The sequence below is a fragment of the Eleutherodactylus coqui genome, chromosome 6 (assembly GCF_035609145.1).
Source record: "Eleutherodactylus coqui strain aEleCoq1 chromosome 6, aEleCoq1.hap1, whole genome shotgun sequence".
NCBI lineage: Eukaryota > Metazoa > Chordata > Amphibia > Anura > Eleutherodactylidae > Eleutherodactylus > Eleutherodactylus coqui.
Window position 1 is genome coordinate 70,378,639 of NC_089842.1, and position 24,403 is coordinate 70,403,041.

The 24,403-nt window shown below is 44.3% G+C and overlaps 1 protein-coding gene across 1 annotated transcript in view; it reads right to left on the bottom strand.

Moving 5' to 3' along the window:
• LOC136632226 (t-SNARE domain-containing protein 1-like) overlaps positions 1-24,403 on the bottom strand; it is a 249,357-nt gene continuing 224,954 nt past the window's right edge. The window contains exons 2-4 of the mRNA XM_066606961.1: positions 10,609-10,696; positions 8,631-9,113; positions 1-7,776 (exon numbers count right to left, since the gene is read on the bottom strand). Coding sequence (XP_066463058.1) covers positions 7,103-7,776; positions 8,631-9,113; positions 10,609-10,654 — 1,203 coding nt within the window. The 5' untranslated portion in view covers positions 10,655-10,696 and the 3' untranslated portion in view covers positions 1-7,102. The remainder of the gene's footprint in view (positions 7,777-8,630; positions 9,114-10,608; positions 10,697-24,403) is intronic.

The window sequence follows — 24,403 nt, forward strand, 5'->3', positions numbered from 1 at the left end:
TTGGTTTTAGCATGATTTTAATTGGTCTACAAGGTACAGCAAAGTGTATTTTCAGGACAGTTCATGTGCATTGGTCGCATTTTTCTACAATCAAATGCATAGAGTAGAGTAAGGAAACTGACCGTTTATGCAGGATTTCAGTAAGGTAATACATTATAATACAATATCGTTCAGCTACCACAATGGAAAACCACCACAAAGTACAATACTGGTTGTCTTAGTGTCACTATTGAAGTAGTCCTGTGTGAAAGTGCCATTATGAGTGCAGTTATTGATCCAGCTCATGTTAACAGTAGGTCACGGTTCACATTCCCGCTCTTGCTTTCATGTCTACATACATTGACTTGCAAGGCGGCTGCCCTGACTTCTTTCTACCTGTGTGCTACCCATGTATTCCACGGACAGCACACGGTGCCATTATAGCCTATTGTGCTATACACAGGAGCGATTCTTTTTCTTTTCTTCCAGTAGTCCATGTAGAACAAAAAAATCACTGCCTGCCTATCCTATAGAGTACAGAGTCCATGTGGATCACACAGCCCAAGGCTATCCGGGTACAACTCGTAATACCGCCATGTGAACTTGGCCTTATGGGGAGAGCACAGCCGTCATATAATATCTGACGGAGATGATATGAGAATATCCTCATAGAAAGCCAGTAGATCACGATTATAAAACCGCAACCTGGTCAAGTAGATTAGACCTTGTGCTGCGCAGTGCTGTCTATAGCTCCACATGGTAGTTGCTTAAATAGTCATTCCTTTGTTTGCATACATCTGTTTAAAGTGCCCGACTACATATAATACTAGTAGAATAAATGCACATATTCATGGTGGCTTGTAAGTAAATGCCTGCAACGGCCTGAATAACAAGGAGTCTAATTAGCGTCCGTTTTGTAGCATACGTGCAAATATTGTTACAGACAAATGACGGTTTAGTCCTAGTAAAGCATATCAAAACTGAAATCATAAAGCAAAGCCATTCCCATCACCATATATCCAATAAGCCCCCTGTCTTAATAATAGGCTCTACTGAGAGCCTTCCTTACTGAGGGGCAGTACAAGCAAAAATGACATGGAAATCTGCTCAGTGCTATATAAAAAGGTTAAAAAGTCATACCTCATCCCATCCCCACAAATGCTATTTTACCCAGCACCCCCTGCTGCACTTTTTTTCCCGTTTCCAGTTATGACATCTCGTTACAAGAACTCGTAACAGGCGGCAGCCGTTTGCTGATTATTTGGATAAGAATTGTGCCACCTCCATCAGGTGCTGTATTAGAGAGGGGCCATATGGTGACACTCGCAGTGCCCATGGGTCTCTAGTACAGGCTCTGGCCATAGAGCGTACCTTAGTTTTTGTTCATTGTCAGATTGCTGAGTCCATGAGAAGAAATAGCGTGTATTCACCAGTCGCTGATTTGCTACCGATTTTGTCACGGATCTGCAGCTGATTTCACCCTTTCATTTGAATTCAAATTGAGGAGGTGAAATGTGCTGCAGATCTGCAACAAATCAGTGACGTGTGAATACATGATGCACAAAGAGGTATTGTATGGCCCATCACAGACTAAGTTGCTGTAGGCTGCCTTCACATGGCCGTGAAAAACGTGTAAGATTTCTGCAGAAAACTCGCACAAATATGAATCCCATTCTTTTGAATGTTGTCATACACATGAGTGATTTTTTTTTCTTTCCCTGTATTACAGTGCAAGAAAAAAAATTACATTGTGTCCTATCTTTGGGCGTTCCCTTGGAACGCCTCACCCATTATTTTCAATGGGACTGCAAACCCGCTTGGCGTGCAAGGTGCACAAGAGTGCGATGCGAGGTTTATAATGGGAAGCGCTTCCCAATCATCTGAGTGTCTGAAAGCGCTTTTGACACAAAAAGCCCCCGCCTCTTCAAGTGCATCGCACGTTCCCGAGCGCGATGGCGGCCCGAGTTTCACGGTCCAATATCGTGCTCGCCCATGTGAAATTAGCCTTCCCCATCTGTCCCACATTGCCCCCGTAGTAAGGTTGAGGTGATAAGGCTTTGTATCGCCCGTGTGCTTCTACACTTCTCATAGGTCTTATTTAACCCTTTCCAATCCAATTTGTATCCTGGTTTTCCTAGGGGGGCTTACTCTTTTTCTGCCATTATACAATGGCGCTATCTGCTGGCTAAAGCCAGTACTGCATGCGATGGCACATTGGATGGGCTCTGACAGCAGAAAGCCTGGCAATATACAGTAAAAGAAACGCGACGGACGTCTTCTACCATCGGAGCTGTACAGCCTTAAATCATAATGTCTTAAGACGTCAGACAGTGGATTGAAAAGGGTTAATGCTAGCTTCACATTAGTGCCGTCTGTTACTCGGCTCTGTCCGAGGAAAGACTGGAAGCGCTGAGCCTGCAGCCTCCAACATAGATGGGAAGATAACCCAATATGTTAAATACAAATTTCAGAGGTCCAACCAGAATTCTAGTATTGTGTATTATATGGTTAGGATATAAATTAAGGTCTTGAACATAAGGGGGTGTTTTAGTCCTGTTAGGCCGCCTGCAGACGGGCGGAAATTCCACGGTGGGATTTCCCGTGAAATTTCCGCCCTTGGAAGCTGCCATAGGATTGCAAACGCAATCCTAGACAGACGGCCGCGGTTTTTCGGCGCAAAATCTCGCGCGGCAAACAAACCACAGCATGTTCCATTTCTCCGCGGGGCCCGCAGAGCCCCGCGCAGAAACGTCACTGCCCGGCCGCCGGCTTTGGTCTGCGCATGCACCAGCACATCAAACAGCCGGAGGTGTGGGTGAGTATGCGCTGCTCTCTGCAGGCGCTCGGGTCGGGTCCTGCGGCGAGAATCCTCGCCGCCGGATCCGACCCGCCCGTCTGCAGGCGGCCTTATATGGCAGTGAAAATCACGGCTGCATCAGGGGATGAAATGAAACCATTGATTTCTATGATTTCGTTTTCATTATCGGGATTCTCACGTGTTAATACTAGACGCAAGAAAAGATAGAACTTGCCCTATCTTCCTGCTTTTTTTTTCAAATTCGCACAGGGATTGAATAGTCCAAAAACAAAACCCCAGTTCATGCGCTGATACACTCTGTAGCGGCGAGCGTATTAGCCCATGCACACGTGTTTTTGCCCTAAAGAAGTATTCCCAACATCAGCTTTTATCACCCATCCACTGGATAGCTGATAAAAGTCTGATCGGTCGGGGGCTCACTTCTTTCATCCCCACTAAATCCAAGAACAGGTGTCCCATGTCCCCCTCGCCTCCTCACTGCGGGCTCACAGTGAGGAGGAGATTGAAACGAATAGCGGCGGCGCATGCGTGATGCCACTCCATTCATTTCACTGGGGCTGATGGAAATAGCCAAGTACAAGCGCTCGGATATCTCCGGTGGTCCCATTAAAGATGAATGGAGCGAGCGGCACCATTCAATCTGATAAAAGTCAATTTCAGGAATAACCCTTCAGAGAACGCAATCCGCCTTTTCACTAATGGGTTTTAAACAGGCACATACATCTTTGTAAGGCGGTGGCTTGGCTGAATACTGACAGCCAGGCTCCTGCTCTAACAGCCAGTAGCAGAGACACCTCATATCCTGGAAGTTTAACCCTTAACATGCTGCAATCAATGGCAACTGAAGCATGTCACCCATAGGCACCCAGCGATGCGAACACAATGTACTAATTTGTTCTCATGGCATCTGAAAGCCTGACAAAGGCCTCAACGTCTGCATGTAACTCAGCCTAAGCTAAGTAGAATGCAGTTTGCTATTCTAGCGATTAAACAATCTTATCTTCAAGTCTCCTTCACCAAAAAGTAGTCTCTAAAAAAACGTAATAAAGAAATCAAAATCCAGTTTAAAAAAAAAAAATGTATCTTTCCCCACATAAAACCTGTTTTAAATGGATAAAATACCAAAAACATTTTAAAAAGCAGCACACAACAGATGTTACCGGGTTTGTGACGACACAGACAATGCAAATATTTTGTTACTTATCTCGCATGATGAACGCCCTAAAAATAATTTTTAAGAGTAATGCCAGAATTGCTATTTTTGTTTTTTATGTCTCCCAAAAACGTAATGAAAAGCAATCCAAAAATCACATGGACCCTTCTTCATGACCTTTCATAGCTTTGTTGCCAGGAAATTACAAATGCTATGGGTTTTAGAATCGGCTGATGCTGATAAAACTGTTTTTCTTTAAAAAACTATTTTTAATGGGAAAGTAGTAAAAAATTTGTTTAAAACTTCCAACTAAGCAGTTCCCTACCCCTCACCAGCTCTCTGCCTCTCTCCTCCACTTCGGTGTTTGCAATGGGAGGGGGTGGGATAGGGGCGGAGCTAAGCTGTCCTGCCCACTCCAATTGCTGGCTATGGCGAAGGGGTGGGAGCTTAGCTCCGCCCCGTCACCCATTCTTATTGCAAACCGCTCGGAGGGGAGGAGAGAGGCAGAAAGCCGGTGAGTGGGGTGAAAGGAGGGAACTTCTTAGATGGAAGCGTATATCGGCCAGCCGAGAAAATGGCAGCCGATATACGCTCATGGAAATAAGCCCTCAAGGTCGTACCAATAAAAACTACAACTCTTACCACAAAAAAACCTCATAAGGGCGCCCACCCACTGGCGTTTGCGATTTTTGTGCGTGAAAAACGCGGCGTTTTCCGCGCGTTTTTGCGGCTTTTTCGCGCCTTTTCCGTTCATTTCCATTGACATTCATGGGTGCATTAAGAGAAAAATAAGGACACATATGCAACTGACAGTTCCTATGTTAAAAATTGCAACGGACCGAAAAAAAAAACGCCAGTGGACAGGAACACATTCAAAACTAATTGCTCTTGAGAAAAAACGCAAAACGCAAAGGAAAAAAAATCGCCAGTGGGTGGGCGCCCTAAAGCTTTATTACAGTAAAAATAAAAATGCAATGGGTCTTAGTATGCGGTGTTGCAGATTCAATTGTTTTTCTTTAAAAATGTGTTTTTATTGTGCAAAAGTACAAAAAAACAAAAAAAAAAGCCTATATAAACTTGGTATCACAGTAATCCTGCTGATCCACATAGGAAAATTATGTTATTTTTACCGAATGTTGAATGCTGTAAAAACAAAACCGAAAAACTATGCCGAATTTCTGCACGTTTTTTCCATCTTTTCCCCCCCAAAATGTAATAAAAGTTATACAACACACTATATGTACCCATGAGTGATGCCAATAAATATACAACTCATCCCACTAAAAACAAGCCCTCATACAGCTATGTCAACGAGTTATGTCTCTTGCAATATGATAATGAAAGTCACTTGGACCTTAAGGCAAAAAAGAGACTAGACTTTAAGGGGTTAAGATAACCCTGTTGCTTTAGAGAGAGTATTGGACAATACTTTTAGCTGTATTCGTTGTATGTGATCCAACCAGAAAACTAAAAGTGTAATGTGAACATAACCCTACTGTATCTGAAATTAGATTCCCTCATAGGACATAGCAAGATTTGGGAGGTTCAATGTCAGCCAGCCCAGAAACAAGCTTTCAGCCAGCTTCATGCACAAGTGGATCCTTAAAGGGAATGTATTGCCTATATTTTTTTCACTAATTAAAACCACGTTTTTAATTTTTTTTTAAATTTCTAATTGTAGATTCTTTTTTACTTTATTTTCTGAACATACATATGGGAGTGGCTATCTTGTCTGAGCTGCTGTTAACTGCATTTAGAGCTAAGCTTTACAGCAGCCTCATAGGTCGTGGACACAAAGGACAGGAGGGGACTCATTAACTTGTATGGGAGAGTGTTGTGGGCATGCTCTGTGACATATGCAGAGGTAATTATAGGGAGAAGGTGGGATGCAATCATCAACTGTTGTGAATGGTAGATCCTGTGTTACCTATATACACATATTACCTTTCAGTGTAATACTGCCTGCGATGATAATGAGATGACTGCTGAAAAGTTTTCTCCGCAGAACAGGAAGTGTCAGATTACTATCAGGCTCAGTGGCTTATTTTTTAATATATGTAGTGACGTACAAAAGTAAAAAAAAGTGAAAGTGAAAAAACAGAATCTTCAAAAAGCATATTTAACACAAATACTTGGTTTTAAGAATATATCACTTTCTGATGATACATCCCCTTTAAGGGATGAAAAGTATAAGGAAGATGTGTCCTTCTCCAGCCCTTTGTATCCAGTTTTGTTTTGGCTACAAATGACCGCATTACTGCTGCAGTTTAGTGTCTGTATTACAGTAACACCCAGGGCATGCTGCTGTTCTACTGGACCAAACTTAGATCACCATAGAACCCAGTCGTTATCTAGGCTTATAGAGGGTGCTAGAGTTATGCCCGGATGAAACCCTCCTTACTTTCTACTCATGTGGGCCACTTTCACACGGCCGAGAAAGCCGTGCAAGATTGGTGCATTGCGAGACGCACAAATCTTGCTCGAATATGAACCCCACACTCTTTTGAATGGAGTCATATACACGAGCTGTGCAGGAAAAATCATGGCATGCTCTATCTAAGGCCCCCTATCCACGGCCGTTGCCAAATATCACCAGCGATATTCCACCGCGGCGGACGAGGGTAAGACCTGTCAGGTCTCTGCGGTGAGCCTATCTAATAGATAGCCTCACCGTGGAGAATGGCGGCATTCCGCGATTTAGATCCCGCAAGCAGAGAATTGCTATGATTCTCCGCTCATGGATACTGCGTCTGCGCTTTCCATAGCAACACTATGGAAAGCTTCACACAGCATGATCCAGCTGCATTCTATTGCCGGTGGATTCACGCCCGTGGACATGCAGCCTTATCGCATTCCTCGGAACGCATTGCTCATTGGTTTCAATGGGACTTTTAATGCATTGCATGGCTCTTGTATGCGAGGTCTCCCATTGAAATCAATGGAAACACTTCCGATCCTCAATTGTGCATGAAACTTGTGCAAGAGAATCAGAATTTTACAGATGGGATGCGAGGCGGTTTTACTTGAAAATTGCCTCGCATCCACGAGTAAAATGCAGGTTTCCAAGTGCGATATCGGACCGTGTTTCTCGGCCCGATATCACTCTCATCCGGGTGTAGGTAGCCATACTTGGATGATGTTTTTTATGGTAATTAGATCTGTTTTGTCTTTTTATTTAAAGCAGTTGGAGAAGGGTTCTGGCCCTGAGCCCTCTTCCTACCTGGAGTATGTGATTTTGCGGGTGTAAGTGTTGCAGTAGTAGGAGTAGATGTTATATGTGGTGCACTTAACTCTGACTCGTCACTGGAAAGAATTTCTTGAAGGTGATTAACTCGGAGGGCGCTGTTCATCTCATCCAGTTTAGTACAAAGGCTATTCAGTTTGAGCTCCACCATTGCGCTGTGATCACTTGATGCCTTCTGTTGAGATAGAAGTGTATTCTGCAACTCTAGAAAGCTGCGCTTCACAAGACTGTATGCTTTGTTCTGGATGTTCTGACTTTCAGTAAGATTCTTCTGAATGCTTTGTAGCACCTCAATGATATTCTTCTGCTGTGCTACTAACTGATCCATCTGAGTCTCTGGTTGTAGTTGTGACTCAGTGGCGGTATGCGGTAGTGTAGACCGGCTTACTGCCATGGGGTTGTGACGATCACTTGCAGCCAGAGGCTCCTCATAAGACTGTGAAATTAATTCATCCTGGTAGCTGGTACTTGACAAGCAAGTCGATGCTTCAACTGATTTGTTTTGACTAGGCATAAATTCCTCTTCGGAGTCAATAATATGGGAGGAGGTCAAGATATTTTCATTAGAAGAAGCACATTCTCCTTGAAAACACAGAGAGAAGTAACAGTTATTTCCACCATGCACAGTTTTGATGTAAATTGGCTAAAAGAGCATTGTCTCTCAAATAAAAAAAAAATATCTATATAATAAAAACCAATCATCAATAATTCTATAATTTAATATAAGACTATTCTGCTATTTTGTTTAACTATTTTGGTCAAAAAATATTTCCCATACCAAATGCAGTTTACAAGTTGCAGAGTAGCTGCATACAGAACCTTATTTGTAGGGGGCTATATAGTGTTGCTATCCTGCCAATAAAGCTATCTCCTAGATTTTATGATAATGAAATGACTCTGCTCTTTCTTTCTCAATCTATACAGCTAAGTTGAAACTGAACTGCGAAAACAGGTAATACCAGCCTATTTTGTGTACTCCTTTGGCTAGAGTAAGAACTGGAATATTTTGTGTTTTTTTACTTGATTGATATATATATAAAAATATATTTAGCAAATATTTTAAAATATATATACGTTGTGATGATAGGTTTGCTTTAAAAAGATAATGTAGGGAAATAAAAGTTGTGACTGATGTATTAGATGAATACTTTTCAGTCCCTGACCCCTGCACTGCCAGGTGATGTGGCTATGGGCTGTGTTGTGTGCGTCTCTCTCCATTAATTTCTATGAGAGTTACATATAAATAATTTGTTGATCAGAAGACAATGACATTTTCCACTCTTTGCCTTTATTTTGTAACCGGCATTAAGAATCCAGTTGGTTTTCACTGGTTGCAATTTTATGCTATCTCATGCATGATCTACCATAGTTGGTTCTTTATCATGACAATCATTAGGGATAGATTTATAGTATTACACATAATATTAAATATTTACCTGTATCCGCTGAAGATTTGTGAGGGATCTTAATTTTTTGGCTATCACTTGCATCCATTTTATAGAACCTAGCCACCTTTATCTGCTTTGCAGATAAAATGTCTTCGAGAGGCGGCATCGGATCAACCGTGGAGGACTGGGTTTTCTGCTGATCGATAATTTGCTTAACTTTCCTCTTGTAGTCCGCCCATCTCTTCTTGCATTCCTCTCTTGTGCGTCGCCTGCCACCTACTTTATTAACCTCCTTTTCTACCTTATCCCAGATGGCATCTTTGCCAGCGGCATTAAGTGCTTTAGTTCCAAATAGTTGCCCAATATGCGCTAGGATTGTTTCTACAAGTTTATGGAGCTCAGGATCACTAAACCTTTCCCTTTTTTTCTTGGGTGTTTGTATTGTTGTTGATCCACTCTTCCCACTTTGAAACATACTTTCGTCCTGTTCTCCTCTGTTGTTGATGGCTGGGGTAGAGCTGGGTCTCTCTTCTAAAAGATAAAACAAAAGTGCCGTGTAACGAGTCATAGCTTGAACTCTCCAATTAAATGATTTTCAGCAAAACTGGTGCTGGGTCAATGGCTTCTCTCGGTTCCTAATGTTGCAGACACGATGCCTGTAGTTCCGGTCAAAGTTCCTGACTCTGATTGGCCCCTGGTTGCTACACACCCGCATCCTGGTCACTATTCTCTCTCCAACCCACTTCCACAGGTACTTTAGGATCTATCACTGGATTACTATACCGAACCAACATCTAAGGGGAAGGTTCACAAAGCAAGCGCATACACTTGACCGAAGTTCCGAAACCAGCTAACCCTTCTGAACTGCTGTGTCATCCTACTTCTCACTGCTGTCACACACTGGTTTCACCTTGGCGTGAAAGACTGACCTACTAAGGTAACGACATAACAAGCACCAAATGAACGTTTGGCACGCTGCATCTGTTTAATGCTACGCTAGTTGCGTATCAATTGCTTTGCAATGGCTGCCACACTGCACAAATAGCGTAGGCGCACCACAATATCTGTGGAACACACCTTGCCAATTAATGCTGACTTTGTTACATCCGTGCTTTCACACAGGAGCGATTATAGCTCAGTGAATGGAGGTGCAGTGGGATGGAGATCTTTCCAGCCGCCCGCCTTCATGCACAGTAAATAGGCGGTCGTTAAAAAAACATTGAATGATTTCCTGTTTACAGGCAGATGCATGAAAGATTCAAACCGCGATTCATTACTGTTCGTATTTACACTGCACAATTATCGCGCAAACCGCTTGATCTAACGAGGGAAGAAATTGTGCTTTAGAAGCTGTGCATAGAGCAACATGCATATTAGGGCTACCTTAGACGACCGTATTTTAGGGCGTTTTTATGTAATATGTGGAGAATAGAACCCATTGATTTCAATGGTTTAATTCTCATTTTTCTTTTCCATATGCGGTTCTCATGGGTGCAAAAATATAGGACCTGCTTAGATGCCCCATAGAGGTCTATAGGAGGTGCGCAAATATATACGTGTGGGTATGGCCAATATGCTGTGCAAACCCACGCACACTGGCACCTCGTTTGGCTTATTAGCCATTAAATCAGGGGGGAGTGATTCTCCCGCCTATGTGAACTAGCGGTGCCTGCGCAAATACACACAGTATTGTGCGCAGGCACGAGAGACAAGTACCCTTGTTCACTGCGCAATAAAGTTGCCCAGGAGCAAGCGTATTTTGCAATACGGCCATGTGAATGCGCCCTTATCTTGTAGAATTGCTGTGGATTTGCTATAGATTCTCAGCAAATAGCAACTCTTGCTCTTCCTTAGAACCCACATTGGGGAACACAGCGGAATTTCAGCTTTCAACACATTTTTTCCCTTCCATCCCACCAGGATGAGGATAGTACTGCACATCTGAGGAACAGTGAAATTATACAAGCCCTGTCATTAATGTAGGCTCAGACGTGTTAGAGCCTCCATGGTATCCCATATTTGTTACCTTTGTCAGTGAAGGGCTTTGATACGAAATAATCTGTAATTTTCATTAGTCTTCTCGTCTGGTCATGTATGGTCTCAAGAGCTGGAAGCTGGGAAACAAAATACAGTTATAAAAATATATGATATGCAATAACAGTAGGATCAGGTATACTGTGTTTTCCAGAAAATAAGACTCTGCCTTATATTAATTTTTTCTCCAAAAGAGGCACTATTTTTTATTTTCGGGGAAGGTCTTATTATACCTACCTAGCAGGCTCGGTCCAGGTCCCTCCCGCTGCTCTCCACAGCTCAGACACGCTTCTTGCAGTCCTCAGCCGTTCATACAACATCACTTCCTTGTTACGAGATTCATGCAGACCAGAGCCGGCGCGTCACCAGTAACGTTTCTGTGTGGCCTCTGCGAGGTTTGCACAGAAATAGGACATGCCGCGATTTTTTTACCGTGTGAGGTTTCATGCGGTCAAATCGCGCTGTCTACGTAAGATTACGTGCATGCATACAATCCTATGGCAGCGTGCACGGGCGGAAATTCTGCGGGAAATCTCACTGTGGAATTTCCACCCGTCTGCATTCACCCTTATACCAAGAAGCTACTGTCCAAATGTTATGTTTCTAACTTCAGTAGTTTCGGCTCCTTGTTGATGAATCAGTCAGTGAGTCAACATTTCATTTTATATGTATAGATAAACATGGTGCAGCTTCTTTCTCTGCTCCCTCCAATAGAATCCTGTTTAAGTTCTCTGCCGGTCTACAAGCTTTCACACCCAGTAGCAATATATCCCCTGTAGGATATCTGACCCTTTTAATAACAGACCATGTTTTATATAGGCATATAAACATGATGCAGCTTCTTTCTCTGCTCCCTCCTATAGACCCTCATTTAAGTTCGCTGCTAGTCTACAAACTTTCACACCAATCAGCAATATATCTTCTGTAGAATATCTGTCCCTAACAACAGAACACGTGTTATATAGGCTTATAAACATGATGCAGCTACTTTCTCTGGCCCCTCTAATATACCCCTGGTATACAGGCTTTCACATCAGTATCAATATATCCTCTGTAGAATATCTGTCCCTAACAACAGACTACATAATATATAGGCATATAAACATGATCTGGCTTCTTTCTCTGGTCCCTCCAATATAACCCCAGTATACAAGCTTTCACACCAGCAGCAATATGTCCTATCTCTGTAGAATATCTGTCCCTAACAACACAGCACATGTTATATAGGCATATAGACGTGATGCAAATCCTCTGTCCTGTGCTCAACTGTAAAATGGCTGTTTGTTACACTGTGCCTGTGTTACATATGGTTAGGTCATGTGATACAGGCATCCAATGAAACTGCTGCCCATATACAAGATGGAGGACACAGTGACATCAGCAAGGCACCCTGGCTGATGATTGGCTGAACACTGACCTCTGCAGCAGGCATTATGGGATTTTTGCCAAAAATTGGTTTGGAATTACTAATTGATAATTACTAACAGATGTAGCAAAGTTTAACCTGGATCTTAAGACATTAAGATAACTTTCTGTGTCCTTTGAGCTGCTTTACAATGGTTTTTGTTGTGTTAAGATGAAAATACGTTTTCAGTGGCTTAAGATAAGATAACTTGTCACAGAAAGTTATTACAATCAACTTAAACTCTGCAACAACTATAGTTCACAGGGGGACAACCCCTTTAAATATACAATATCAAATATCTTCTAGTTTTTATATCTCATGTAACTTTTTTTTTTTTACAGATTTTTCACTCCTCCCAAGGGTATGTTCACAGTACAGTTAAACACTACATTCGGCATAAGGTATGCGCCTGTTAAGCTCTCAGCCCCACCATTAAACTCTGGAATAATAGAAACATGTTCTCTGGAGTAATTAATTACAGCTCACTACTACCCTGTTACCTGAAAATAAGCCCTAGCTACACTACATTAAAAAAAATTAATTATTACCTAGCAGGCTCGGTCCAGGTCTCTCCTGCTGCTCTCTAGAGGTTTAGCACGGTTCGGAGCAGTTCACGTAGTCCTCAGCTGCTTGTACAACACCACTTCCTGGTTATGGGATTCATAATTCCCACCTCCAGGAAGCGATGGCTCTAATTCGTTCTTCTAGCGCTGCTCAGCCAATAAATGCAGTGCTGGATGAACCAATGTGATGGCTGTGATTGGCCGTGTATCAGCCAATTCATAAATCCCGCCTCTGCAATGCGATGGCTGTTGATTGGCTGAGCAGTGGTGGAAGAACCAATCAATGCAGCGCTGATAAACCAATCACAGCCATCGCATTGGTTCACCCAACGTTGCATTGACGGGTTGAGCAGCGGTCGGAAAACCAATCACAGCCATGGCTTGCGGAGGTGAGATTTATGAATCCCGTAACCAGGAAGTGATGTTGTATAAGTGGTGAGGACTGCGGAGTTGTGGAGAGCAGCGGAAGGGATGTGGACTGAGCCTGCTATGTATAATAAGACCGCCCCCGAAAATAAGACCTAGTGACCTAAGACCTTATTTTTGGGGAAACATGATATATATGCTGGTCTCATGGATGAATCTAGGTTTACTGCAGAACATCATCTATAGCTGTAAACTTTTCTAGAGCAACCAGTGTCAGACAGCTGCTGTCATGGTAAATAGGATAATGGGGTGCATCAAAAGAGGTCTATGGGAACATGACAAGAACATTGTTGTTCCTCTTTACAAGTCACTGGTTAGACCATATATAGAAGATAGTGTACAGTTCTGGGCACCGGTACTCAAGAAAGACATATCAAAGCTTGAGCGAGTACAAAGGCGAACAACTAGAGTAATAATCAGAATGTCCGGACTACAATACCCAGAGAGGTAATCAAAATTGGGGTTATTTAGTTTAGAACAAAGATAGCTGAGGAGCGACCTAACAACTATGTATAACTATATCGGGGGACAATACAGAGATCTCTGCCATCATCTCCTGTAGTTACCTACATAGTGTTGAGATGTGACTGCTTCCTAGTGGTGATGTCAGCAGATACTTTGGAATTATTTGGTGTGGCCATTTTTAGTGATATTTTAGTGATATGTCAGATCATTATTGTCATTCTTGTGAGTTACGGTTTGCGTTATCTTTCATACCACAGGTTTGTAATAGCTAGCAAATACATGGTCTGTTCAGACTGGGCAAGTTTCTGATAAATATATGGCCCGCATTCACCCAACACATCACCCATGTGCGTTTCTATACAGTGGCATCCTGAACAAAGTCACATGTAAAGTTAGTTTGTGACCAAGTTGTCCACAGCAGAGAACATACTGCGCATGCACTGGGCTACAAATGAGCAGCAATGAGCAGTGGAGATAGATGATGTCATGAAGGGTCTGTCACTTACAGAAAAAGGGAGAGCTGGGTGGGTTTATAAGAAGAGCACATAACACTATTGGGAACATCCCCAGAGAACTCGCCAGCTCATTTGCGTATTGCATTGAACTTCATTTTATCAGGAATGAAAAGGGTGCGAACAGCAACACATTTATGTCTCTGCACATACAGTAAGTAAGAACCCATTTACACTGACAGATGATCGCTCAAAAGTCGCTCAAATGACTGAATTCACAGCAGGACACAGGCACAGAGAATCTTATCAGCGCAGTTGACTGTGATAACAGCTGATCACTCAATTGAAGGAAACTTGAAGTGAGCGAGGAACGACTCGTGCACGAAAACTGCATGATCTCAGTGCATTTAGACGAAATGAGAATTGCTCAAAAGATGGCTTTGAGCGATTTTTAGGCGATTCTAATTGTGTCTAAATGGGCCTTAAGTAAGGGCTCTACAGAATGTTTGCAGTGCATTTTCATGACAGACTCCCTTTAAGTACATGCCTTGGTGACCTCCAGTGTAACATCACTGCTTTCTATGGTCTTCTGTGTGTAGAGCTGTGACGAAAGGCAGGCAAAGTAGGCAACTGCCTAGGGGAGGGGTGCAGCCTAATTAATTCAAAAACAATGCACCCCATTAAAAAAATGCTACAGTTAATTGAATGCCATTCCTGAGTGGCTAATAATACTGTTTGAGGCCAACTATGGATGTAACATGCAGACATAATATGTATGCTCAACGGAGCCAAATATGCATGTTAGGCCAGGTTCATACTTGCGCTGTGACCTCTGTTCGGAAGTTCAGTGGCAGCGCTTTTTCTTCCAGTAAAATGCCGAGCAGCTGAGTGGAAATGGATCATGTTATAGTCATAGATTGATAGAATGGTGGATTTAGAAGAGACCTCTAGGGTCATCGGGTCCAACCCTTATTGATCACCGTCACTGTCAATTTTTTTTTCTAATATCTAATCTGTGTCTCCTCTCCTTCAGTTTCATCCCATTGCTTCTGGTCTATCCTAGTCAATAGGGTCTGCTCAGTGTTGTTCGGTTCCATCATGAGATGGATTCGATTAGCCGGGGGATTCCACTTTTCTGCTTCCCAAACTAAGAAGGAAGACGGAATCCTTGACAGAGATGTGAACCTGGCCTTACCTGGTGACTCAGAGCTGATGAGCGATTGTCCATGCACCTATTATCTGACTATCATGTTAGAATTCCCAGGCCTTGGGGTATATCCTAAATGCCCTGCTTTGGGCACCAAGAGAGCTCGTCTCTTCCCTGACTGTAGAGTCCGGCAGTGGGAACGCTGAAGCAGTGACATTTACTATCTCACATTCATTATCCTGAAGGTGGAACTAAAAATGCAGCTCCAGTTCTGACATCAAAGAACAATACATTTCCATATATAAATGCCTGTGTTCAGAACCTGTGAGATTGCAGTTAGAATTTCATATATATTTACAAGCCCCCTTCCCAAGAGAAAACAACTAATGTAACATTGAACTTACGTGCTTGTCTTCTTCATGGGACTGAAAGAAAACTCAAGCCATTCTTTCACTTTCGGTCAGAATGAGTCATGACTTTGTTAACTATTTACATTCACATCCAACAAGCAGCAGATCCTCCTTCACTTATTATCTGCACAGATTGATAGTTATATTTGCAATGGAAATATACCTTTTAACCCTTTAATAACTTGAATATTTAATGTTTAATATTTAATTAATTTAAATATACCTTTTAACTAGAGATGAGCGAACGTGTTCTTAACGAACACTTACGCACCCGGACACCGGCTTTACCGAGGACTTCAGTGTCCGCGCGTAAAGATTCGGGGGGCGCCGGGGGGCGGGGAGAGGCGCGGCGGCGCGGGCGGCAGCAGCGGGGAACAGGGGGGAGCCCTCTCTCTCTCCCTCTCCCCCCCACTCCCCGCCGCACCCCCCCCCCCCCCGCGCTGCCACGGCGATCCCCGAACTTTTTTCGCCCAAGCACGGAATTGCTCGCAAAGTTCGGTGTTCGGGCGAAAAGGGGCGGAGCCGAACACGTTCGCTCATCTCTACTTTTAACCCTTTAAAGACTAGGGTGTTTTGGTCCTAAAAGACCAGACATTTTTCAGCGATTTTTACCCATGTGGTGGTTTTATGGCCCTCATTTTTTCCCTGGCATGCCAGAATTATTTTTGCTGCATTTTTTTTGTCACATACAGGTATATATTTTGGTACCTTTTATAACAGAATTTTTAAAATTTTATTTGGGGTAATGTGTACAAAAAGCAAACAAAAAAGTTTTTTTATTGAATCCCTTCCCGCTATATGACGTACATTTTCGTCATGCAGGTGCAGGGTACGTGTGAAGAGAGATCACAGGGCGACCTTTCTTCATACAGCATGGACGTCAGCTGTTTATTGCAGCTGACACGGGCAATAGCTGCAATCGGCCGCGCGGCCGATCACGGCCATTAACCGTTTAAATGCTCTGAACGTCCCATACGGCCCCCTCACGTGAGATCGCAGGGAGACTTATGGGTGTCATGGCAGCCGGGGGCCTTCTGAAAGGCCCCAGGGCTTCCTTAGCAGACTGCCTATCAAGCCGTCCCCGTGGGGCGGCTTGATAGACTGCCTGTCAAATTGCAGTATGATGTAATGCTATAGCATTACATCATACTGCAGGAACAATCAAAGCATCGCTAGTTGTGGTCCCCCAGGGGGGCAAAAAAAAAAAAAGTAAAAATGAGATCAACAAAGTTTTATTAATTGTAAAAAAAAAAAATAATAGTTTAACCCCTTAGTGACCAGCCCATTGCCTTTTTACGTCCTGCCCAAGTGGGCTTTATTCTCTGAGGACGTAAAAACATGTGTCCTGCGGAGAATAAAGCCACGTGGGCTCTGGACGTGACAGCTCCATGCTGTCGGTGCCTGCAGGTAGCCGACAGCATGGAGCTGTCATCCTGGGCTGCGGGCTGTCCCCCCCCCCCGGCAATGCGATCGGCACTATCCAATGGATAGCGCCGATCGCATAAAAGTTGAAAAAAATTTTAAAAAGTTAAAGATTCAGCTGCCCTCATGGATCGGATCCATGGGGGCAGCTGAGATTACTCACCCCCGTCCGCCGCACTGCTCCCCGCTGTCCTGGTCATCCGGGCCCCGAAGCCGGCCTTCTGTGCATGCACGCCAGGCGGCATTACGTCAGCCGCATGCGCAGAAGGCCCGGAGCTGCGGGAAATTTAAAATCTCCTGGCTCCTGGCTTCTGTAGGTAGCCGGGAGGCAGGAGATGTCAGCAGGGACGCGATCGCCGTTATCGAATGGATAAAGGCGATTGCGAAAAAGTGAAGAAAAATGTAAAAAAAGAAAACTTTCACCTCCCCTCATGGTTCGGATTCATGAGGGAAGGTGAAAATACTCACCCCCCTTCCTCCATGTCCTCCGCCCGGTCTCGGGACCCACCACAGGCTTCTGCGAATGTGCCATGTGGCGTGCATGCGCAGAAGGCCGGCGAGCCCGGCAAATTCAAAATCTCCCTGCACCCGGCTGTCACAGATAGCCGAGTGCAGGGAGATATGACTGGGGACCGCTGTATGCGGTTCCCAGTCACATGATCACCGTTATCCATCGGATAACGGTGATCATATAAAGTTAAAAAGTAAAAAAAAAAAGTTTAAAAAGTTAAAGTTTCATCTCCCCTTACAGATTGTATCTGTAAGGGGGGATGAAATTACGTACCCAAGGTCCCCGGATTTGTTACCTGGTGGGATGTTGATCTGTGGACCTTACCCCAGCTTCGGCGCATGCGCCCGTTTGCATGATGGCGGACGCATACACAAAAGTGAAAGATTGCCCAAGAAATTTAAAATCTCCTTGCCCCTGGCTACCAAGCAAGAGCCTGAAGATGTCACGGGGAGCCACGGTATGCGGTTATTGGTCACGTGATCGCCGTTATCCAATGCATAATGGCGATCACGTAAAAGTTCTTAAAAAAGTGAAAGTTTCATCTCCCCTCACCATCCCAACCAGCCTCTGTAATTACCCCCGTCTTCGGACATAAAACGCAGTTTATATTATTACTTTTATCTAATATTTAGGGAATGCCAAAAAAATGGGGATGGCCGGGGGGATTATTTTTAGGAAGTCAATTTTTTTTCCGTATAAGTGGGCAATGGGGCCTGGAATTTATTCAGTTGTACCCTGAAATCCAGCAGGCATTCCCTCCATTATGGGCCTAGCCATGTGTCCTGTAAGTAGATTAGGGCCACAATGAGTATGTTTCTGAACACGGGACAAATGGGGTATCCATTTTGAGGTGAAAGTCTTTATTTCTATGTACACTGTACAAAAAAAACTGTTTTTAAATTGACAAAATTGCCAAAAAAATGAAAATCGTAATTTTTTCCTTCTGCTTTGCTTAGATTCATTCAGATACTGTAGTGTCAAAATGCACAGTACATGCCTAGATGAATTCGTTAAGGGGTCTCGTTTTCAAAATGGGGTCATTCGTGGGGGTTTTCTATCGTTTTGGTCACTCAATGGCTCTACAAGTGGGCAATGGGGCCTGGAAGTTATTCCGTTGTACCCTGAAATCCAACGGGTGCTCCTTCCATTATAGGCCTAGCCATGTTTCCTTTATGTAGATTAGGGCCACAATGGGTATGTTTCTGAACACGGGACAAACAGGGGTATCCATTTTGGGGTGCAAGTCTTCATTTATATGTGTGCTGTACAAAAAAACCTGTTTTTAAATTGACAAAATTGCCAAAAAAATGAAAATCGTAATTTTTTTCCTTCTGCTTGGCTTAGATTCATTCAAAAACTGTGAAGTCAAAAAAGTCATCGTACCCCTAGATAAATTCGATAAGGGGTCTACTTTTCAAAATGGGGTCACTTGTGGGGGTTCTCCATTGTTTTGGTCACTCAAGGGCTCTACAAGTGTGCAATAGGGCCTAAATCTCCTTCAAGCAAAATTTCTGTTCCGAAAGCCACCGGTTGCTCCTTTCATTTTGGGCCCCATTGTGCATACAGACATAATACTAGGGCCACAATGGGTAGGTTTATGAGCACAGGACAAACAAATCCTCATTTTCATGTGTACTATAGTCCTGTCTTTAAAATGACATATTTGCAAAAATATGAAATTTTTAGAGATTAGCAAGTATACTCGCTAAAGGCAATTGCTCAAGCGAGCATTGCCCTTAGCGAGTACCTGCCTGCTCGAGACTGAAGGTTCGGGTGCCGGAGGCAGGCAGGGATTTGCGGAGGAGAGTGGGGAGGAACGGAGGGGAGATCTCTCTCTCCCCCCGCTCCCTCCTGCTGACTGCCACTACTCGCCGCTCCCCCGCGCTGGCACCCGAACCCTCAGTCTCGAGTGGGCAGGTACTCGCTAAAGACAGTGCTCGCTCGAGCAATTGCCTTTAGCGAGTATACTCGCTCATCTCTAGAAATTTTAGTTTTTCTCTTCTAAATTGCATTGACTCCTGAAAAAAAACTGTAGGGTTAAAATTCTCATGACACGCCTCAGTGAATACGTTAAGGGGTGTATTTTTAAAATGGCGTCAATTGTGGGGGTATCTATCATTTTGACTCCTATGAGCCTTTCCAATCTTGGCTTGGTGTAGGAAAACAAAGTGTTCCTCAAAATGCTGAAAAGTAATGTTAAATTTGTACGTCCCCTAAATCAGGGGTCCCCAACTCCAGTCCTCAGGGACCACCAACAGGTCATGTTTTCAGGATACCCTATGCTAAGAACACCTGTGGCAATGTCTGAGGCACTGGCAATAATTACATCACCTGTGCAACACTGAGGAAATCCTGAAAACATGACCTGTTGGCGGTCCCTGAGGACTGGAGTTGGGGAACACTGCCCTAAATGGTTAAAAAAAAACGAAAGTTTTTCCAATGTGCGCCCAAAATAAAGTAAACGGATGGAAATACATATCTTAGCAAAAATTTCTATATTATGTTTGCACATATTTGAGATATTACAGTTGGAAATGTGAAAAAATGACGTTTTTTTCAAAATTTTCCCAATTTTGCCGCTTTTAATAAATAAACACAAATTCTATCAGTCTATTTTTTCAACCTAAATGAAGTACAACATGTGGCGAAAAAACTATGTCAGAATCGGAATCAAACAGGTGGGAACTTTGAAGTGCCGTGAATAAAAACTCCTTTTATTGTAATCTGTGCATATAAAAGTCACAGGTTGAACCTGTGACTTTTATATGCACAGATTACAATAAAAGGAGTTTTTATTCACGGCACTTTAAAGTTCCCACCTGTTTGATTCTGCTTTACTTATAAACACCACCGGATCGAGTGGCTAATGAAGTATGTGAGTATACTCCTGCATGTGAAATATATGCTGCAAGCTGAAGTGGATAAGACGAGGTGAGACTTTTTCCGCTGCTTTACAAATATGTCAGAATCGCTTGGATATGCAAAACCTTTCTGGTGTTTTTCCATGTTAAAGTGACACAAGTCAGATTTGCTAAATTTGGCCTGGTCATTAAGGCGCAAACAGGCTTGGTCACTAAGGGGTTAAATTACCCCCCTTTTGCCATATCTATAATAAAAAAATCTAAATCATAAAACAGAAATACATATTTGGTATTGCCACATCTGTAAAAGTCCGGTCTATCAAAGTAGCGCATTATTTACCCCTCACCGTGAATGTCGACGAAAAAAAAAAAATAAAGAACGCCAGAAATGCACTTTTTCAGTTACCCTGTCTCCCGGAAAAAATGCAATAAAAAACAATCAAAAGTCGCATGTATTTCGAAATAGTACCATCGTAAACAAGACACATTGAAATATGGTGGAATGTGTTTTTTTTTTAAATATTACTCCACTTAGAATTTTTTAAACGTTTTTCCGTACATTATATGGTACATTAAATAGCAACAATGAAAAATACAACTTGCCCCGCAAAAAACAAGCCCTCATACAGCGACGTGAATGGATAAATAAAGTAGTTATGATTTTTTTAAAAAGGGGGAGGAAAAACGAAAATGCAAAAAAAAAGGGGCCGCGTCATTAAGGGTTAAATAGTTTTTTATTTTTTAAATTATTATATTTACGTTAAAATAAAGGTTAGGAACAGGTTTGTCAAATGTTTCTGAAGTTTTGAGTTATAATCTGTGTTATCTCGGATATGGTGACAGTTTATGTTGGCAGTGGGACGTTTGATATTTTTCATATATATTTTATTTTGCAATTTTTTAAAGCTATTTTAGTAACTTATTTTTTTAACAGCTATGTTCCCAATGAGGTCATATAAGACCTCTTAGCGACATATCACAGTATATTTTTGTCACATTTTTCCACTGTAACTGGGGCATCCATAGAAGCACCAGTTACAGAGGTAAACATCCCCGAGTAGTGATATTAGTCCCTATTAGAGATGAGCGAACGTACTCGTCCGAGCTTGATACTCGTTCGAGTATTAGCGTGTTCGAGATGCTCGTTACTCGTAACGAGTACCACGCGATGTTCGGGTTACTTTCACTTTCATCTCTGAGACGTTAGCGCACTTTTCTGGCCAATAGAAAGACAGGGAAGGCATTACAACTTCCCCCTGCGACGTTCAAGCACTATACCATCCCCCTGCAGTGAGTGGCTGGCGAGATCAGGTGTCACCCGAGTATATAAATCGGCCCCTCCCGCGGCTCGCCACAGATGCATTCTGAGTCAGATCAGGGACAGTGCTATCTTGTTGGAGCTGCTATAGGGAGAGTGTTAGGAGTTATTGTAGGCTTCAAGAACCCCAACGGTCCTTCTTAGGGCCACATCTAACCGTGTGCAGTACTGTGGAGGCTGCTTTTTGCAGTGTTGCACATTTTGTTTTTTTTGGTATATCGGCCGTGCAGAGCATTGCGCCCTGCAGTAATAGTCCAGGGACAGAAGTGCTTAGGCAGGGACAGAAGACATATTAATTATTGATTGAATATAGGCAGTGGGCCTTTGCTAAAAAAATTTGGGCAAAAAATTTATTTGGCCTGGCTGTCACTGTGCTCAGTGTTCTGGGTCTGTTTGTGCTGGGTGTAGTAGTTGTACAAAATAATACGCAGCCAGCTAAGTGTTACAGCAGGCTTGCGCCAAATTATTTCCTGGCTTTGTCTGGGCTCTGAAATCACCGCTGTGTTGCAGTTCACAGTGCAACACTGTGCAGTTCTGTGACATACTCCAGGGCCAGAAGTGCGTAGGCACGGACAGAAGACATATTAATATTATTGATTGAATATAGGCAGTGGGCCTTTGCTAAAAAAAATTTGGGCAAAAAATTTATTTGGCCTGGCTGTCACTGTGCTCAGTGTTCTGGGTCTGTTTGTGCTGGGTGTAGTAGTTCTACAAAATCATACGCAGCCAGCTAAGTGTTACAGCAGGCTTGCGCCAAATTATTTCCTGGCTTTGTCTGGGCTCTGAAATCACCGCTGTGTTGCAGTTCACAGTGCAACACTGTGCAGTTCTGTGACATACTCCAGGGACAGAAGTGCGTAGGCAGGGACAGAAGACATATTAATATTATTGATTGAATATAGGCAGTGGTCCTTTGCTAAAAAATTTGGGACAAAAAATCTATTTGGCCTACCTGTCACTGTGCTCAGTGTTCTGGGTCTGTCTGTGCTGGGTGTAGTAGTTCTACAAAATCATACGCAGCCAGCTAAGTGTTACAGCAGGCTTGCGCAAAATTATTTCCTGGCGTTCCGTAAGCGAAGTCAGCCTCCAACCACAGGCCAATAAGCGGCACATTTAATTACAGCGTTCTGTTTCTGCACTACTGGTAATACACCATGCTGAGGGGTAGGGGTAGGCCTAGAGGACGTAGACGCGGGCGAGGACGCGGAGGCCCAAGTCAGGGTGTGGGCACAGGCCAAGCCAGTGCGGTGGCCAGGGGTAGAGGCAGGGCCAGACCGAATAATCCACCAACTGTTTCCCAAAGCGCCCCCTCGCGCCATGCCACCCTGCAGAGGTCAAGGTGCTCTACGGTGTGGCAGTTTTTCACAGAGACGCCTGACGACCGACGAACAGTGGTGTGCAACCTTTGTCGCGCCAAGATTAGCTGGGGAGGCACCACCACCAGCATGCGCAGGCATATGATGGCCAAGCACCCCACAAGGTGGGACGATGCCCGTTCACCGCCTCCGGTTTGCACCACTGCCTCTCCCCCTGTGCCCCAACCTGCCACTGAGATCCAACCCCCCTCTGAGGACACAGGCACTACCGTCTCCTGGCCTGCACCCACACCCTCACCTCCGCTGTCCTCGGCCCCATCCAGCAATGTCTCTCAGCGCAGCGTCCAGACGTCGCTAGCGCCACTGTTTGAGTGCAAGTACGCCGCCACGCACCCGCACACTCAAGCGTTAAACGTGCACATTGCCAAATTGATCAGCCTGGAGATGCTGCCGTATAGGCTTGTGGAAACGGAGGCTTTCAAAAGCATGATGGCGGCGGCCCCGCGCTACTCGGTTCCCAGTCGCCACTACTTTTCCCGATGTGCCGTCCCAGGCCTGCACGACTACGTCTCCCGCAACATTGTACGCGCCCTCACCAATGCGGTTAGTGGCAAGGTCCACTTAACTACGGACACGTGGACAAGCACAGGCGGGCAGGGCCACTACATCTCCCTGACGGCACATTGGGTGAATTTAGTGGAGGCTGGGACAGAGTCAGAGCCTGGGACCGCTCACGTCCTACCCACCCCCAGAATTGCGGGCCCCAGCTCGGTGGTGGTATCTGCGGCGGTGTATGCTTCTTCCACTAAAGCACCCTCCTCCTCCTCCTCCTCCTCAACCTCTGTCTCGCAATCTAGATGTGTCAGCAGCAGCAGGACGTCGCCAGCAGTCGGTGTCGCGCGGCGTGGCAGCACAGCGGTGGGCAAGCGTCAGCAGGCCGTGCTGAAACTACTCAGCTTAGGAGATAGGAGGCACACGGCCCACGAACTGCTGCAGGGTCTGACAGAGCAGACGGACCGTTGGCTTGCGCCGCTGAGCCTCCAACCGGGCATGGTCGTGTGTGACAACGGCCGTAACCTGGTGGCGGCTCTGCAGCTCGGCAGCCTCACGCACGTGCCATGCCTGGCCCACGTCTTTAATTTGGTGGTTCAGCGCTTTCTGAAAAGCTACCCACGCTTGTCAGACCTGCTCGTAAAGGTGCGCCGGCTCTGCGCACATTTCCGCAAGTCCCACACGGACGCTGCCACCCTGCGCACCCTGCAACATCGCTTTAATCTGCCAGTGCACCGACTGCTGTGCGACGTGCCCACACGGTGGAACTCTACGCTCCACATGTTGGCTAGGCTCTATGAGCAGCGTAGAGCTATAGTGGAATACCAACTCCAACATGGGCGGCGCAGTGGGAGTCAGCCTCCTCAATTCTTTTCAGAAGAGTGGGCCTGGTTGGCAGACATCTGCCAGGTCCTTCGAAACTTTGATCAGTCTACCCAG